General features: G+C 45.5%; 1 protein-coding gene across 1 annotated transcript in view; it reads left to right on the top strand.

Moving 5' to 3' along the window:
- The window catches only part of SPECC1L (sperm antigen with calponin homology and coiled-coil domains 1 like), a 98,036-nt gene that overhangs the window by 41,451 nt on the left and 40,743 nt on the right, over window positions 1-15,842 (top strand). Inside the window, exons 2-5 of the mRNA XM_063913046.1 lie at window positions 1,207-1,384; window positions 6,380-6,527; window positions 7,654-9,236; window positions 9,377-9,584. Of these exons, the coding sequence (XP_063769116.1) occupies window positions 1,244-1,384; window positions 6,380-6,527; window positions 7,654-9,236; window positions 9,377-9,584 (2,080 nt within the window). The 5' untranslated portion in view covers window positions 1,207-1,243. The remainder of the gene's footprint in view (window positions 1-1,206; window positions 1,385-6,379; window positions 6,528-7,653; window positions 9,237-9,376; window positions 9,585-15,842) is intronic.

Raw genomic sequence — 15,842 nt, 5'->3', positions numbered from 1 at the left:
GCCCTTCTGAGCGAGCCTGTGACAAAGGATATCCAGAACATTTTGTGACGTTAGTTGTAGAAGTGAGTTGAATACATCTAAAAATGAGGATCGAGGGGTGGGGGGGGAGCAATAGAAGTACTTAGATTTTTTTTTCTACACAGCCACTATATGCAATAGAAATATCTTGTTTACTCTGTCCCCCTGTAATGCAGATGTTCACATAATGTTTACCATTGGACAAAAGCTGTAGATTGGGGAACACACGAGACCCTTCTCTTGCCTGTCATTTCCAAAGAATTCCAAATATTAGGAACGTTTAATGTCAGAATCCACAGATCCCTGCAGTGCGATGTGAGATTCCAAATAAGGAAGGCACGTCCTCTGGATGTTAGCTGCAGTCTTCTCTTCAGATGCAGGATTTAAAACAAAATCCATCTACCTTTTTGACCCTCCTAGTGCAGTGTTGTTCATTGCTGAATGGAGGAAATATGATGTGCAACATACAAAGTGTTAACTCCTGCTAAGCGATGCCTGCACTGTGCAGCTCCATTGGTTTACAGTTAGTTTTTGAAAAGTAAGAGGGTGGAGAGCAGACACTGTATGTATTTTCTGATCGTTGTAGTGGAGTGTCATCAGACGTTATCCAGATCCATTCCCTTTATGTGTTCTCCCAGGAGCCACCAACTTAACAGCAGGTACCAACCCTTGCATTATATTTAGGTATTATTGGTTTATTTACAGTAAAATGTGCTTTGTTACAGAACTGCACTTTTATAAATATACTGAAAAATGTAGTCCCATTTTTAAACTGTATAGAGATGATAGAAATTGCCAAAGAGACACATTATAAATGCATGAGGGTGTAACCTGTGTGCTTTGTAAGCTAGTCTGGACCACCTGATACGAAACAAATATCTGTATGTGTTGTGTATTGTAATTTAAGCATTTACTACTACCACTGCCGTGAATCAGGTGCATATCCCACTATTCTCACCTGGTGTAAAACTGGCTCATATGCTATCCCAGCTCTGCAGGCTGTGCAAAATGTGTATTTTTTATTTTATTATTATTTTAAGTTGCAATTTCTTCTATCAAAAATGTAAAAAAGAAATTTCTGCTTACGTATTTATAATAATATTATGACACACTCACGTGCCATCGTATAAAACCTGTGCTTGGGAAATCCAGCATAGGTGTAATGAAGATCTTGTTCCTGCTTCACAGATTCAGCTGTAAATGCATCACAAACAGGCCGCCCAGGATGAGGAAAGCAAACAGGAGTGCAGTCTCCGTCCCAAAGGTACCTGTCACTAGCAAATCCCAGGGAAACGAGAGAGCAAAGTCAGAGATCAACGCACCCACATCATCCAAGGTATCCCGCCCGGGATCATCTTTAGCAAAGGTAAAACAATAAAGTTTGCAAACTAATACCTACAAAGACTGGATTTCCCTTTGTAATGTAACTTGAGGCTTTGCCAAATGACCACTCAGTGCTTAACAGTCCGGTAAGATTTTGCAGGGGCTGCTGGCATTTCAGAGGTAGTCACTGTGGACAAGTGAGTATGTCAACCTCAAAATGCCGGTGCTGGGATCCCGACACAGGTTTAATGCTGTTCACAGTATTTTACCCATGCAGGTGTTCTAACTTTTACTGCTGTGTGACAACCTCATGAGTGCATACTGATTTGAGTTTATTTAAGTAGACACAACGTACTCGTCCACTGGTAAGTGCGGCTAAATGCCGCACTTACGGTACCGCCAGACTTGCAGATTTTTATTAACAGCCCCATGGGACTACAATCAAAGGCTGCTTAAATCTCACAGTGTAAATGGATATATGTCACCGAAATGGCAGGAGAAATGTGGATGAAAATGTGGAACTATAATTTGTCCAGATACAACAAGCAAGGCCTTACAAAAAGACTTTGTGGTGGTGATTCTGTAACCGTATGGATGAAATGTAATAGCTTATGAGTTCTGGCAGATGCAGAGATTTCTCCAGTTTAGTTACATGATTTAATGTGCCAATTTTTTTTCTTTCAGCCACTTTAAACACCAGCATATTGTCATTTCGTAGACTTCCATTTGGCCATTCATTAATTAGCAGACTTCTAGAAGTTGGAAGAATTGCACAATAATGAAGTAAACTCATCTAAAATCTTATGTATTTGTAAGCAAAATTAAAGTGCCCCAAAAAAATGTTTAGTCACAATTAATTTACACACCACTGTTCATGATTTAAGTATTTTTTGCAGTATCTGATGTGAGATCTGCATATTCCGAAAATGATTATCGGGCTATGGATACAGAGTGGATGTGGGTAACAAAAGAACATTCTGTGTCAAGGATGACCTCTAGGCAGCATGCTTGAAGGGTAGTGATTTTTGTTGTCTTGTCAATAGACATGTCGGGTAGCTTCTGTTGGCTGTTAGGTATAATATTAGCTTCAAATATTGATTTTGAGGTGGCGAGAGGACATTCAAAATCATGTAGCAGAAAGTAATCAGTAACACATGCCAACATGGCTGGTAAGAGTTCTGGATCGAGCATCATCTGCATAGAGGTGCTTCTCTAGAGGCCTAACATCAAGCTCTGTGGTGTTCCAACTCATGGAGGAAGCCAAAATAAAGAGTACAGAAAAATGAACACTAAGGGGTATATGCAATTGCGATCGAATTCCCGAAATTGTCGAAAAACGGGACTTTTTCGCCAAAAAAAAAATTTCGACAATGCAATTCAGTACTTTCCGTCAAAAAAACGGACTTTCAAAATTCGACTTTTTGAAATTCGACATTTGTCAAATTCGACTTTTCTGCAATGGTACAAATGCGGCAATTCGACAAAAGTATATTCAATTGAAGTTTGGAAATTCGACAACAGTGCTTTTAGACAGTAAATTCGTCATTTTCAATCCGCCACACTTTGGTGGGTGAATCTAATAAAAAAAATTTTAAAACATGTTTTTTTTTGGTGTTTTTTTTTTATTAGTAATAGCATATCTATTTATATTAGAAGGGATTAGGTACTTGGTTTGTCTTTTTGGGAGGCACAAGTATTATTTATATATTTTTAAAAATATATATATATTTTTTTAGATGGAATGGTAAAATCCCGGAAAAAAATGGCGTGGGGTCCCCCCTCCAAAGCATAACCAGCCTCGGGCTCTTCGAGCCGGTCCTGGTTCTAAAAATCCGGGGGAAAAATGGACAGGGGATCCCCCGTATTTTTAAAACCAGCACCGGGCTCTGCGCCTGGTGCTGGTGCAAAAAATACGGGGGACAAAAAGAGTAGGGGTCCCCCGTTTTTTTTACACCAGCATCGGGCTCCACTAGCTGGACAGATAATGCCACAGCCGGGGGTCACTTTTATACAGCGCCCTGCGGCCATGGCATTAAATATCCAACTAGTCACCCCTGGCCGGGGTACCCTGGGGGAGTGGGGACCCCTTCAATCAAGGGGTGTCCCCCCCCAGCCACCCAAGGGCCAGGGGTGAAGCCCGAGGCTGTGTCCCCCCCCCCCCCCATCCAAGGGCTGCGGATGGGGGGCTGATAGCCTTGAGAAAATGACAAGAATATTGTTTTTTCCTGTAGTACTACAAGTCCCAGCAAGCCTCCCCCGCAAGCTGGTACTTGGAGAACCACAAGTACCAGCATGCGGGAGAAAAACGGCCCGCTGGTACCTGTAGTACTACTGGAAAAAAAATACCCAAATAAAAACAGGAGACACACACCTTGAGAGTAAAACTTTATTTCACACCTGCCGACACACACATACTTACCTATGTTGACCCGCCGACTGCCACGTCTCCTGATCCGACGATCCGGGGTACCTGTGAATAAAATTATACTCACCTCAATCCAGTGTCCAGATATAAATCCTCGTACTTGGCAAAACAAATAAACGAACACCCGACCAAGCCGGACTGAAAGGGGTCCCATGTTTACACATGGGACCCCTTTCCCCGAATGCAGAGACCCCCCCCGTGACTGCTGTCACAGAAAGGTCTCTTAAGCCAATCAGCGAGCGCAACGTCCTGGCACTCTGCTGATTGGCTGCACGTCTGAGCTGTCAGACAGCGCATCGCAAAGCCTCTCCATTATACTCAATGGTGGGAACTTTGCGTCAGCGGTGAGGTCACCCGCGGTCAGCGGCTGACCGCGGGTAACCCCACCGCTGACGGCAAAGTTCCCACCATTGAAAGTAATGGAGGGAGCTGTGCGATGCGCTGTCTGGCTGTATGCGCGTGTGAGCTCAATCAGGTGAGTGCAACGAAGTAGCGCTTCCTGATTGGCTGAAGGGACCTCTGTGACAGGAGTCACGTGGGGTCCCGGCATTCAGGGAAAGGGTAAACATGTGTAAACATGGGACCCCTTTCAGTCCGCTGGTCCGGGTGTTCGTTTATTTGTTTTGCCAAGTACGAGGATTTATATCTGGACACTGGATTGAGGTGAGTATAATTTTATTCACAGGTACCCCGGATCGTCGGATCAGGAGACGTGGCAGTCGGCGGGTCAACATAGGTAAGTATGTGTGTGTCGGCAGGTGTGAAATAAAGTTTTACTCTCAAGGTGTGTCTCCTGTTTTTATTTGGGTATTTTTTTCCCAGTAGTACTACAGGTACCAGCGGGCCCGTTTTTCTCCCGCATGCTGGTACTTGTGGTTCTCCAAGTACCAGCTTGCGGGGGAGGCTTGCTGGGACTTGTAGTACTACAGGAAAAAACAATATTCTTGTCATTTTCTCAAGGCTATCAGCCCCCATACGCAGCCCTTGGATGGGGGGGACAGCCTCGGGCTTCACCCCTGGCCCTTGAGTGGCTGGGGGAAGACCCCTTGATTGAAGGGGTCCCCACTCCCCCAGGGTACCCCGGCCAGGGGTGACTAGTTGGATATCTAATGCCACGGCCGCAGGGCGCTGTATAAAAGTGACCCCCGGCTGTGGCATTATCTGTCCAGCTAGTGGAGCCCGATGCTGGTGTAAAAAATACGGGGGACCCCTACTCTTTTTGTCCCCCGTATTTTTTTGCACCAGGCGCAGAGCCCGGTGCTGGTTTTAAAAATACGGGGGATGCCCTGTCCGTTTTTCCCCCGGATTTTTAGAACCAGGACCAGCTCGAAGAGCCCGAGGCTGGTTATGCTTTAGAGGGGGGACCCCACGCAATTTTTTTTTCGTGTTTTTCCCCGTTTTTCCCCGTTTTTTAAAAATCGGAACAAAATCCGTCAAATCGGCCATTTTTCGTCAGCGGGACTGTCGAATCCGTTTTTTATTGAATATGGTCAATTTTGGCACCCACTTGCCGAAATTAGACGGTAGAATTGTGTCGAATTAAAAAACGTCCGAAAAATTGCCGCGATTCGCCGCTAATTGCATATACCCCTAAAAGACAATGATTTGATAAGTAGGATGAGAACAGGCTAGGGCAGTGAAGTTTATTCAGTGCTGACTCTGCTTGGAAGGAAGGCCTGACTACAAGTCCTAACAGCATACCCTCTCTGCTATCAGATGCGATGTAAGGAGAGTATAGGAAAACCTCCCGAAAGGCATGGGAGTTGTGAGCTTGGATGGTAAACTGAGATAGAGTTTGGGTCAGAATAAAGGCCCATACACACTAGGAGATATTTTCCATAGATATGAGCGATAACGACTGTTGTGAACGATCAAAATGTTCAGATCATTCTAGTGTGTACACGGCAAACGATGAACGCATGATGCGCACCCGTGGTCGTTGAAAGCAGGTTGTCAGTCTTCCATGCTTGCAGCTCAATCCCCTCATCCCATTAAAAAAAAGCTCAGTGTGTACACTAAATATCGTTTGTTAGGGAGTTCAAGGGAAATTGCTCATCTTCCACATTGTTCATCTTTCACATCTTTCAAGTCTTCTAGTGTGTATGGGCCTTAATAAGAGTAATTAACATGTTTGAATAATGAGGGAGACAGATTAGTTATTAAGCCAGTGATGAACACAGAAGGCAGCAATGCATGGATTTGTGAGGGTGTGGGGCTAAGTGGACAGGTGGTAGAGTTTGCCTAGATATGCTCTCTTCATTGGTTTGATCAATGAAAGAACTGCTGCTCAGAAATAGGATACTGATTCAACTTTTATTTGGTATACTGGCCTTGCAGCATGTTAACACATTAGGAGTCCATACACTGACCCAGCAAAGTCTGCCCACATCTGGAGCAGAAGTAGCAGTGTGTCTACCTAATGTGACAGTTTGACATGTTTGATTTCTGCCTTTAGTGGGACCTACCGTTTTTGGATATTTGGGAGCATGTGGAACAATCGAGCAACAGACGTTTGCACTCCCTAACTGAACGGCTGTTTCCTGCCCCCCTCCCATTGCAGATGCTTGAATGAGGATTGTCTAATCTTTTACTCACTTTATTGATCACCTCCAGGCCAAGAGCAATGATGACCTTCTAGCTGGAGTGGGTGGTGGGCCACCCACAAGCAACGGTGTAAAGGTGAAAAAAAACAGTGCCATATCCAACCCCAGTTCTGGGGCAGCAATGAGTGGATCAGATGGGAGAGCCAGGAGCAGCGCAGGTATGCATTTCATATTGCAACAGTAATAGCAACTACTCTAGACTAAAATCCTCAATGTTTTCTTCAGAAAGTTTAATATGCCCTCCAATATAACACTTTAGAGATTTGTTAGGCATCCAGTTTTTGTTTTCATCTATTTTAAGCAAAATAGAGAACTGGATAGTGGTAGTGTTTAATAGTCTTGTGTTACTTTGGTTCTTCTTGTCTTAGTGCTCATTGCACTGTAATCTACTGCGACTTTACCCAAACGTTGCACCAATTTCCCACATTCCCACTACGTAGTGTAAACTTGCACTGTCTATTATTGGCAAATGTGTACTGCTTCTGTTACAGATTTTATTTTTAGTTATGGTATAATTTTTTACAGGACCCGATAATGGATCTCTTGCATGTTTAATTTCATAATTTTAGTCACTTGCCTGGTCACATCAGATGCGACCACAGCAAGCTTGGATTGCATCTGATGGAACCATTTGAACTCCGCAACCATCACTGCTGGAAGGTAAGCTTTTGGTTGCTGACAAGCTGAGCACACCCAGCCTGCCACTCTTCCCCTCTGGTCCTCCTCCAACAGTCTCCTCCTCCCAAACCGGGTACTTAAGTCACCGCGGCTACAGGAAGACATTTTTCCTGCAGCCTGAGTTCAGGAGGCTACACTTATCCCCCACGGTCACAGTCACTGGATGTGATCCTAACAGCTTCACCTCTACCAGTTAACAGTGCTGGGCAATCTTCAAGATTGTCCACACCCTACCGCAGGCTGCTCTTCTGAAATTAGAAAATATTGGTCATTTTAGGTTTTGACCATTTGGCAGATATTTTTTTCCCCAAAATGTTCTCAAAATTGTCGTTTTTCTTTGTTAATCAAATTATGTAAATAATATCTATTTAAACCAGGTTCAGCACAATTTTATTTAAATAGCCTGCAAAATTTGTTAACAAAATTTTATTGAATCAGGTTTAAATAGCTATTTACATAATTTAATAACAACAAATAGACCATATTAGCCAGTTTAGTCATTAAGACCTAAAATGACTAATATTGAATAATTTCATATTGCAGTTAAGATTGATTTCAAATTGCTCTTCTCATTGCCTACCACTCTGTTCTCCAATTTACTTCCAGGCAGCGGTTCCAACACCAAGCGGAGTGGCTCATCTGGGACCAAAGAAGCAGGATCATCTCGAGAGAGAGTGCGTGATCGTTCTCGTCTAAATGCCAGCAAAAAAACACAAGGTTCAGGTGCTGGTGTAGGAGAGGTATCCGCCCCCACTAAACGATGTCGAGGTCGTGCAGAGTCAGATGTTCTTCGTATGAGCAAATCCAAATCTGACAACCAGATCAGTGATCGTGTGGCTCTAGAAGCCAAAGTGAAGGACCTTTTAAGTTTAGCCAAAAATAAAGATGGTGAGATACTGCTCCTCCGTACCGAGCTAAGAGACATCAAGACACAGCTTGGAGAGGAAGTCTGTGACAAGAGTCCTGAGGAAACACCTTTACTGCAATTACAGGAGCAGAATGCTGTGGTACGAGAAGAACTGCAACAATTAAAAAATGAGAACCGCATGCTGAAGGATCGGCTGAATGCGTTAGGCTTTTCATTGGGTCAGCAATTAGATGTTACAGAGAAGCTGTATGGCTACCAATCAATTGATATGGCTGCTGGCAGCCACAGTGACTGTGGAGGAGGGACTTTAGCCTCATCTGTAGAGGGTTCTGCTCCTGGCTCGATGGAGGACCTCTTGAGCCAAGATGAGAGTACACTGACAGGAGAGAGGAGAAGTAGTTCCATGGATAATTTAGATAGTGAGTGCAGTGAAGTTTACCAGCCACTCACCTCAAGTGATGATGCTCTTGATGCCCCATCTTCATCCTCAGAGTCCGAAGGTCTTCCAAGTACTGAACGTTCCCGCAAAGGGAGTAGTGGAAATGTGAGTGAGGTGTCTGTGGCCTGTCTGACAGAGCGCATTCATCAAATGGAAGAGAATCAGCACAGCACAGCAGAGGAGCTACAAGCCACACTACAAGAACTGGCTGACCTGCAACAGATCACACAGGAGCTAAATAGTGAGAATGAGAGGTTAGGGGAAGAAAAGGTAATCTTGATGGACTCCCTTTGCCAGCAAAGTGATAAGCTGGAGTTATTCAGTCGTCAGTTAGAATATGCAAGAGCCCTTCTTGATGAACATCATGTGTCCTACTCTCTAGATGATGACTTGAAGAGCAGCCGTTACTTAGATTTGGAGCAGAGATATATGGAATTGGCGGATAGTGGTCGTTTTGAGCGAGAGCAACTGTTGGGTGTCCAGCAACATTTGAGCAATACTCTAAAAATGGCAGAGCAGGATAATAAGGACGCACAGGAGGTAATCCGTGCACTAAAAGAGCGTAACCACCACATGGATCGCATTGCTGAAGCTGAACAACTTGGAAAGCAGGCACTGGCGGCAACTTTAGAGGAATACAAAGCCTCTCTAAATGCCGAGCAAGCAGAATGTACACGCCTGAAAGGCCAGCTAGAACAGGAGAAGCAAAGAGTTGCAGAATTGTACTCTATACACAGTTCTGGGGATGCTTCTCATATTCAGAACTTGCTTGAAAGTGTGCGCTCTGATAAAGAGAAAGCGGAAACTCTGGCGGGGAACCTGCAGGAGGAATTGCTGCATGTACAGAGTGATCTCAGGCGTATGCAAGATGCTTTTGACAAGGTGAGAATGCGATGATGAATAGTAGAAAAAAACACATCACTTAAACTAACGTGGCAAATAAAGGAGTTCTCTGCAGCTTAGGAGGTTGTTTTGGTCACTTTTTTTAATTGTTCTTTTTTGTAATATCAATGCATTTTCAGCTGGAAGACAAATATCGAGCATTCCGTGCAGATGCAGAAAATCAGGTGTCCGAGTTGACTCTGGCACTGGATAAGGTGAGGAGCGAGCTGGAGGAAAAGGAGACCGAACGCAGCGATATGAAAGAGACTATATTTGAACTGGAGGATGAAGTTGAGCAGCACAGAGCTGTGAAACTACATGATAACCTCATCATATCAGATCTTGAAAGTAAGTGCATTCCCATTGTTTTCCAGTAGAGGTCATTATGACACAGCCAAGTTTTTGCTTTGCACCTGAAATCTGGGCTTGCCCTGGCCAGAGGTACATATGAGAGAGTTTGTAATGATGCTTTAAAATTAAATAAATACACGTTTATTACAACAATACAAAAATAAACCTAAGTGCAGTGGCATGACCAGTAATTCTATGGTAGCGAGCAGCTTTTACTCATTGACTTGAGGCTTTGCTATGTAGGACTGTTGAAATGCAAGCGAAAAGTCCCCTTGTTTTTTGTTGTGGAATATCACATGTATTTTACCTATATTCTTCATGTAATTCTATTTTTCCTCCTTCCTCTCCCTCTTTATTTTGGAATTAGTCTATTTTATTTTCTACATTTGATAGACACTTCTTTAACTAGATGCTTTTCTTGCGTATAATTAAGATTGTTTTCTTAAAGGCTAGAAATTGAAAATCAGTATGTTGAACTTGAAGATTAAGAAGTACAGTTGTGGCAGAAATATTGACACTTCTTTTCTCTCGAAATGACTCAAAATTTCCTCTAAGTTTAAATTAACAGCAGTGTTTGTCTCTACAATTCTTTCCTGTTAATACAGCGTCTTTGATTTTGATTCAGAATTTAATAATGTACAGATGTGTTGTTTCCTACTGTTGCTTCAGTTGAGCCACGTAGCGCCCCTCAGCGTGCCAGGTTTCACGAAACTCTGCAGCAATACGTGTCTTTCTACATTGCTAGCTTACACTGATCAATTTGATGTGCGTCATTTGTACATCTGTGTGCAGCTGAGCCTGAATATATGTAAAAAGATGGCTTTGATGCAAGCTACCGCGGGTTTACTTCATGCCGAGTTCTGTTGAGCTTCATCTGCGACTTTTATACTTGTGTAAAACCAAATCTTATGCCATTAAAGTCGCAGTCTAGTGTATCTGGTACAATGTAAGTGGCTTTTTGCTGTGTCTGAAATGCGACTAAGATGCAAAATGTAAAGAAAATGCAGTACGCTACTCCTCTGGGAGTCACGTGCCATATGGTGTATGTACAACCAGTAAGTGAAGGCACATCTGTATGTCCTTTTAAACCAGAAAATTAAAAGGAACTGCTTAGACATAATTAACACCGTAGACTTAATATTTGGTAGCACAACCTTTGGTAAAAATAACTGCAACCCACCACTTATTTTGTTCTGGATGCGCTTCCTGCACCCCTCTACTGGCTGATCATCCCATGCATATATTATGCAAACTGCTCTAATTTTTTCCACATTTCAAGGGTGCTCTTTCCCCATCTGTTGGTTTAAAATATCTCCTTAGGTTTTCTTTGGCATTTACATCTGGACTCACTGATGCCCTCTTCTGAACAGTCCATTTTGTCTTGGACCATTCCTGGGTGCTTTCTGAATTGTGTTTGGGGTCAGCATCCGGCTGGGAGAACCATGAGTTTCGATGGAGACCCAACTGTCTGACAGTGGGTTCAACATTGCTCCCTAAAATGGCATGGTAATTTTCATATACCATGATGCCATGCACACATTATAGGCAGTGTGTGCCAGATTCTGTAATTCCAACAGCAGCAGTTTGGTTTCACCTGTACACAGAAAGTTCATAGAGATATTGCCATGTTTAGATGTGTGTTAGCAGGGCCGGTTCCAGCGCTTTTTGCGCCCTGGGCGGGAAATAGGGTGTGTGGCTTCATGCAAGGGGCGTGGTCAGTTACGCCCCCTGTTCAGTAGAGTAGCGCCGCTGAAACGCTGTGCGTGCGCGATGACGTCATTGCGCACCGCACAGTAAAGGTCCTCTCCATGAAGGGAAACTAGACGCTACACGTCTAGTTCCCTTCGCAGCGGCAGCAGGCAGCTGGGGCAGTAGCGGCGGGCAGCTGGGGCAGTAGCGGATCTTGCCATGATGCGGCGCCCTCCGGAAGGCGGCGCCCCGGGCAAAAGTCCTGCTTGCCCATGGCAAGATCCGCTACTGTGTGTTAGCAGGTTCCAGTCTGTCTCTCTTTCTTGTTTCTCAGCATTGAGTCAATGAGTTGGGGAAGGGTGGTGCGAGTTGAAACGAGTTGTTGTATTTTGTGTGTGAAGATCATATTGAATCAGTGGCAGTTGATTGAGGTGCTTTCTCCAACAATCGAAAAATCTTGCTCTGTAGTTTGTGACTGGAGGTTTCTCTTGCAACCATGTCCACTGAGGTTGACTACAGTGCCATGCGTCTTAATCCTCCTGATAGCATTATGGCCCTCATTAAGAGTTTAACAGAGCCACGCAGCGGCCACATTCAGAGGGCCTGCACATGTGCAGCGGCAATCGTGCATGTGCGCTGCCCTTCACCATGTAATTGCATCCCGGAAGGATTCGATCGCGTGGTAATTGCCAGGCGACGGGTGTCTGGGGACGACGACGCGGCATTGGGGGGAGAGAAGATTGGGAAACGCAGGCCTTTTTCTGGGCTGGCATATAACGTCGCCTGCATTTCCTGTGTGTGGCGGTTCCCCTGCTTGCGCAGCGAGGCTGCGTAGGCAGGGGTCAACCTCTATTCAATGCGATCGCGAGGCGGCGCCATATATGCAGGGAGTCCTCCAGGATATGAGTATATGGTCTCAAGATTTTTCTCTTACGTCCTAGAGGATGCTGGGGACTCCGTAAGGACCATGGGGATAGACGGGCTCCGCAGGAGATATGGGCACTTTAAGAAAGACTTTAGATCTGGGTGTGCACTGGCTCCTCCCTCTATGCCCCTCCTCCAGACCTCAGTTTGATACTATGCCCAGAGGAGATGGGTGCACTACAGGGAGCTCTCCTGAGCTTCCTGACAGAAAGTATATTTGTTAGGTTTTTTATTTTCAGGGAGCCTGCTGGCAACAGACTCCCTGCATCGAGGGACTGAGGGGAGAGAAGCAGACCTACTTCTGTGAGTTTCAAGGCTCTGCTTCTTAGGCTACTGGACGCCATTAGCTCCAGAGGGAGTCAGAACACAGGTCTCACCCTGGAGTTCGTCCCGGAGCCACGCCGCCGTCCTCCTCACAGAGCCGGAAGATAGAAGCCGGGTGAGTATGAGAAGAAAAGAAGACTTCAGAGGCGGCAGAAGACTTCATGATCTTCACTGAGGTAACACACAGCGGTGAAGCTGTGCGCCATTGCTCCCATACACCTCACACACGGCAGTCACTGTAAGGGTGCAGGGCGCAGGGGGGGGTGCCCTGGGCAGCATATAAACCTCTTTTCTGGCAAAAATAATATATATACAGCTGGCCACTGTATATATATATATATATATATATATATATATAAGAGCCCCCGTCAGTTTTTCAGTATATTTTAGCGGGACAGAAGCCCGCCGCCGAGGGGGCGGGGCTTCTCCCTCAGCACTCACCAGCGCCATTTTCAGCACAGCGCTGAGAGGAAGCTCCCCGAACTCTCCCCTGCTTAATCCACGGTGAAAGAGGGTTTTGAAGAAAAGAGGGGGGCACATAATTGGCGCATTTATAAATTACAACAGTGCTACTGGGTAAACATAATTATATAGTGTTTTCTCTTACGTCCTAGAGGATGCTGGGGACTCCGTTAGGACCATGGTTTATAGACGGGCTCCGCAGGAGATAGGGCACCTAAAAAGAACTTTGACTATGGGTGTGCACTGGCTCCTCCCTCTATGCCCCTCCTCCAGACCTCAGTTAGATTCTGTGCCCAGAGGAGAAAGGGTACAATGCAGAGAGCTCTCCAGAGTTTTCTGTTTTAAAAGAATTTTGTTAGGTTTTTTATTTTCAGGGAGTCCTGTTGGCAACAGGCTCCCTGCATCGTGGGACTGAGGAGAGAGAAGCAGGCCTGGCTTTACGGTTGGGCTCTGTTTCTAGGCTACTGGACACCATTAGCTCCAGAGGGTGTCGGAACACAGGTCTCACCTGGGGTTAGTCCCGGAGCCGCGCCGCCGTCGTCCTCACAGATGCCGAAGATAGAAGCCGGGTGAGTATGAGAAGGCAGAAGACATCAGGCGGCAGAAGACATCAGATCTTCATGAGGTATGGCGCGCAGCGGTAAGCTGCGCGCCATTGCTCCCACTATACACACACAGAGCAGCACTGAAGGGTGCAGGGCGCTGGGGGGGGGCGCCCTGGGCAGCAATATTCCTCACTTCTGGGCATGTTAAGATGGATTAGGCTGCGGAGGCAGTAAATCCAAGAATCCCCCGCCATTTTAATAAAAAAAGCACTGGGACCGAAGCCCGCCGTCGGGTGGGCCGGGCTTGATCCTCAGCACTAACCAGCGCCATTTTCTCCACAGAAGCTGCATGCTGAAATCTGGCTCCCTGGTCTCTCCCCTGCTGAACTTCACAGGCTGGAAAACAGAGGAGGGGGGCACATTGGCAATGCAGTGAGTGGGAATTGGAATATTATTATATAAAAAAGCGCTATCTAGTCATATTTTTTCCACAGTGTTATTAAGCGCTGGGTGTGTGCTGGCATACTCTCTCTCTGTCTCTCCTAAGGGCCTGGTTGGGGTTTTGTCCCCTTGTAGGTTAATCCCTGTGTGTGTGGGGTGTCGGTACGTGGTGTCGACATGTCTGAAATGGAAGGCTTCTCCAAGGAGGAGGTGGAGCAAATGAGTGGTGTGTCCCCGTCGGTTGTGCCGACTCCGGAATGGATGGACATATGTTGAATGCAAGTGTGGCATCTTTACATAAAAGGCTTGATAAGGCTGAATTAGGGGGGACATCAGGGGGTCAATCCTCGGATTGGACCGACTCACAGGGCCCGTCGGGGTCTCAAAAGCGTCCCTTAACACAAGACACTACTACCGACACGGATTCTGATTCCAGTGTCGACTATGATGAAGTAAAATTGCACCCTAGGGTGACTAAAACCATTCAGTGTATGATTGTGGCAATAAGGGATGTGTTGCATATTGAGGATGAACCCTCGGTCCCCGACACAAGGGTACACATGTTTAAGGAAAAGAAACAGATTATTAATTTTCCCACATCTCATGAATTAAATGATTTCTTTGGAAAAGCTTGGGAGACTCCGGAAAAGAGACCGCAGATCCCCAAAAGAATTTATATGGCATACCCCTTCCCTAAGCAGGACAGGGAGATTTGGGAATCACCCGCCACTGTGGACAAGGCCCTGACGCGCTTGTACAAGAAAGTGGCGCTACCGTCTCCTGACACAGCGGCCCGTAAGGACCCTGCAGATCGCAGGCAAGAAACTACCTTAAAGTGTATTTATTGTCATACGGGTGCTGTGCTAAGACCGACAATTGCGTCGGCATGGGTGTGTAGCGCAATTGCAGCTTGGACAGATGAGCTGACAGATCAATTTGATAATATGGATAAGGATACTATATTCTTAACTCTAGCCCATATTAAAGACGCAGTCTTATTTATGAGGGATGCTCAAAGGGACATTGGACTGCTAGCTTCTAGGGCCAATGCCATGTCTATATCGGCGAGAAGATCCTTATGGACTCGCCAATGGACGGGTGATGCGGATTCCAAAAAACATATGGAAGTACTACCCTATAAGGGTGAGGTATTGTTTGGGGATGGGCTGACGGACCTGGTTTCCACAGCTACAGCAGGTAAATCAACCCATGCCTGCCCCTATGTCGCAGGGATCTTCGGGGTCTCAAAAGCGCCCACTATCCCAAATTGTTGACACAGATACCGACACAGATTCTGACTCCAGTGTCGACTACGATGATGCAAAGTTGCAGCCAAAATTGGCTAAATGTATTCGATATATGATTATTGCAATAAAAGATGTTTTGCATATCACAGAGGAACCCCCTGTCCCTGACACAAGGGTACACATGTATAAGGGAAAGAAACCTGAGGTAACCTTTACCCCCTCACATGAGTTGAACGAATTATGTGAAAAAGCTTGGGAATCTCCAGACAAGAAACTGCAGATTCCCAAAAGGATTCTTATGGCGTATCCTTTCCCGCCAGCGGACAGGATACGGTGGGAATCCTCCCCTAGGGTGGATAAAGCATTGACACGCTTATCCAAAAAGGTAGCGCTACCATCCCAAGATACGGCTACCCTCAAGGATCCTGCGGACCGCAAGCAGGAGGTTACCTTGAAGTCCATTTACACACATTCTGGTACCTTACTCAGACCGGCGATTGCGTCGGCCTGGGTTTGTAGCGCGGTAGCAGCATGGACAGATACCTTATCAGCGGAAATTGAGACCCTAGATAAGGATACCTTTTTATTGACCCAAGGGCATATAAAAGATGCTGTCCTATATA

The sequence above is a fragment of the Pseudophryne corroboree genome, chromosome 1 (assembly GCF_028390025.1).
Source record: "Pseudophryne corroboree isolate aPseCor3 chromosome 1, aPseCor3.hap2, whole genome shotgun sequence".
NCBI lineage: Eukaryota > Metazoa > Chordata > Amphibia > Anura > Myobatrachidae > Pseudophryne > Pseudophryne corroboree.
Note: the sequence above shows the minus strand (reverse complement) of the source record. Positions and strands in the feature narration are given on the sequence as shown.